The 2145-nt window shown below is 56.6% G+C and overlaps 1 protein-coding gene across 1 annotated transcript in view; it reads left to right on the forward strand.

Moving 5' to 3' along the window:
- Positions 1–50: 50 nt before the first annotated feature.
- Nkx1-2 (NK1 homeobox 2) overlaps positions 51–2145 on the forward strand; it is a 5245-nt gene continuing 3150 nt past the window's right edge. The window contains 2 exon segments of the mRNA XM_033761371.1: positions 51–274; positions 1808–2067. Of these exon segments, the coding sequence (XP_033617262.1) occupies positions 61–274; positions 1808–2067 (474 nt within the window). The 5' untranslated portion in view covers positions 51–60.

The raw sequence follows: 2145 nt of genomic DNA on the forward strand, positions 1-2145 counted from the left end.
AACCCGAGCGCCGCCATCCCGGACCTCTCGCCGTCAGCCTCAGGTGCGCGGGCGGCGGGCATGTTGGCATGGCGGGACGGCGGGGCCAAGGCGGCTCCCTCCCACCACAAGATATCCTTCTCCGTTCTGGACATCCTGGATCCACAAAAATTCACCCGTGCTGCACTCCCGGCGGTGCGCCTCGCTCCCTGGGAAGCCAAGAAAAGTTTGGCGGAGGTCGAAGCAGGGAAGGAAGCCAGACCCAGAGACCCAGTCCGACAGGAGGAGAGCCCTGGTAAGAATGGGAAGCGTTCCCAGCCAAGGTAACACAGAGCCAGGGCCTGGTGAATGGCCCTTAGCGGCATCTTTGCAAAGAGGGTAGGCGTGCTGGATCCGGTGCAAAGTGTAGCCCTCTCCTTGGGATAGAAATGAGGTAGAAAAGAGGCTCCCAGGATTCTGGGGCTGGGATTTGTCACAGAAGCCTCTTCCCTGCTTACCCACCAAGTGGGTGAACACCACAGTTCTGACTTGCTGTCTCCCTAGCAGTGGAAACTAACACCCAGCGCCCACCTTGCAGGCACACTTATTAACAGGCATTTAATGCGCTCAACTCGAACTAGAGAGGTGGGATAAAGGTAAAGAAAACTTGAAACCTTGGAGGTAGACAGCATCATTAACATCACTTCCACTGTATAGCTGAAGGAGTTGAGGCCAAGGTCTACGGCCAGAATCTTGGGCCAGGCCAGGTGCCTATTAATTCTAACCGCTTGGAGACACCCCATGACTTTGCTGCCCCTCGGACTTTCCTGCCCAGACACAACCCAAGACTGGGGATAGGGACCGGGCTGGTGTGAGGGCACTTTCTCCTCAAAATCCTTTTAAACTTACCCTTAATGCTGTGGAACAACTAAGGAAGGGTCCAGGAAAGTTTGTAGCTAGAAGAAGAATGAAAGGCAACAGGAATCGTGCTGAGTGGGACCTGGGCACGAGACTGTCCCAAGGGATACAGGGTCAGGACATCAGGCCCCGAGTGAGGCTGGCTGTTTCACAACCTTCTGCTCCTCCCCAGATTTGGAGGTGATTGTGGGGCTGGGGCGCCTCTGGAGACCAAGCTTGGGTCCCTGCCGCGGGCCTGGTAATTGCTCGGATCTTCTCTCAGAGGGGCCTCCCTTCTCTCCCTTCACCCCCATGATCGATATTCTATTACTGGCGCCTGCATATCTCCTGCCCACAGCTTGCAGGTACCGACTTCAAACCCCCTTTCCCTGTCTGATCCTAATATTGTTCGATTAAAACTTACCTTTAATAGATGACATCTATCGATCCGGCCCCGCGCAAATCTGAAACTCTATTAACACGGCAGGAGAGAGAAGATGGGAAAGGGGGAGTTTCACTTTAAGGGGAGGGGGATTAATAACTTCTTTTTTAATTGCTAGGAGTCTCACACCAAAACACTCTTCTAGCGACTGGGGAGACACCACTAAATGCACTTGAGGTCTCGATGTCGTAAGGTACAACGACCCCCACCCAAAGTTGCACAATAAGGTCACTATTCTCTCTTGAGGCAAGGTACCATTCCTTCATTCATTCAACATTCTCTTCTTCAACACCTACTAGGTGGCAGAGTTGTAGAGGGCAAGGGGACGCCATAATCCTAACACTTCCTCTCGTGAGGCTGTGAGGTCCAGTGGCGGAAGGAGCGCTATGTGGGGACAGACTGAATGGGGGACGGATTGGAGTGAGAACTATGTCCTCTGAAGAGGACAAGGGGGAGATTTGGAGATCCGGGTCTTTCCGGGCTTCCGGTCACCGGCCCTTTCTCCCTTAGATGCTGTGGGTCCAGGCGCCGGGCCGGCGTCTCCCCTGGAGGGCTCCGAGGCCGAGGAGGATGAAGAGGACGCGGATGACGCAGGGAGAGCAAGGCGGCGGGAGCGGAGCGCGCACCTGCTGACGGGTCGGGCGCGCAAGGGGGAGATTTGGAGATCCGGGTCTTTCCGGGCTTCCGGTCACCGGCCCTTTCTCCCTTAGATGCTGTGGGTCCAGGCGCCGGGCCGGCGTCTCCCCTGGAGGGCTCCGAGGCCGAGGAGGATGAAGAGGACGCGGATGACGCAGGGAGAGCAAGGCGGCGGGAGCGGAGCGCGCACCTGCTGACGGGTCGGGCGCGCG

This window comes from Fukomys damarensis, unplaced genomic scaffold (assembly GCF_012274545.1).
Source record: "Fukomys damarensis isolate Sample0158 unplaced genomic scaffold, DMR_v1.0_HiC HiC_scaffold_8, whole genome shotgun sequence".
Lineage (NCBI taxonomy): Eukaryota > Metazoa > Chordata > Mammalia > Rodentia > Bathyergidae > Fukomys > Fukomys damarensis.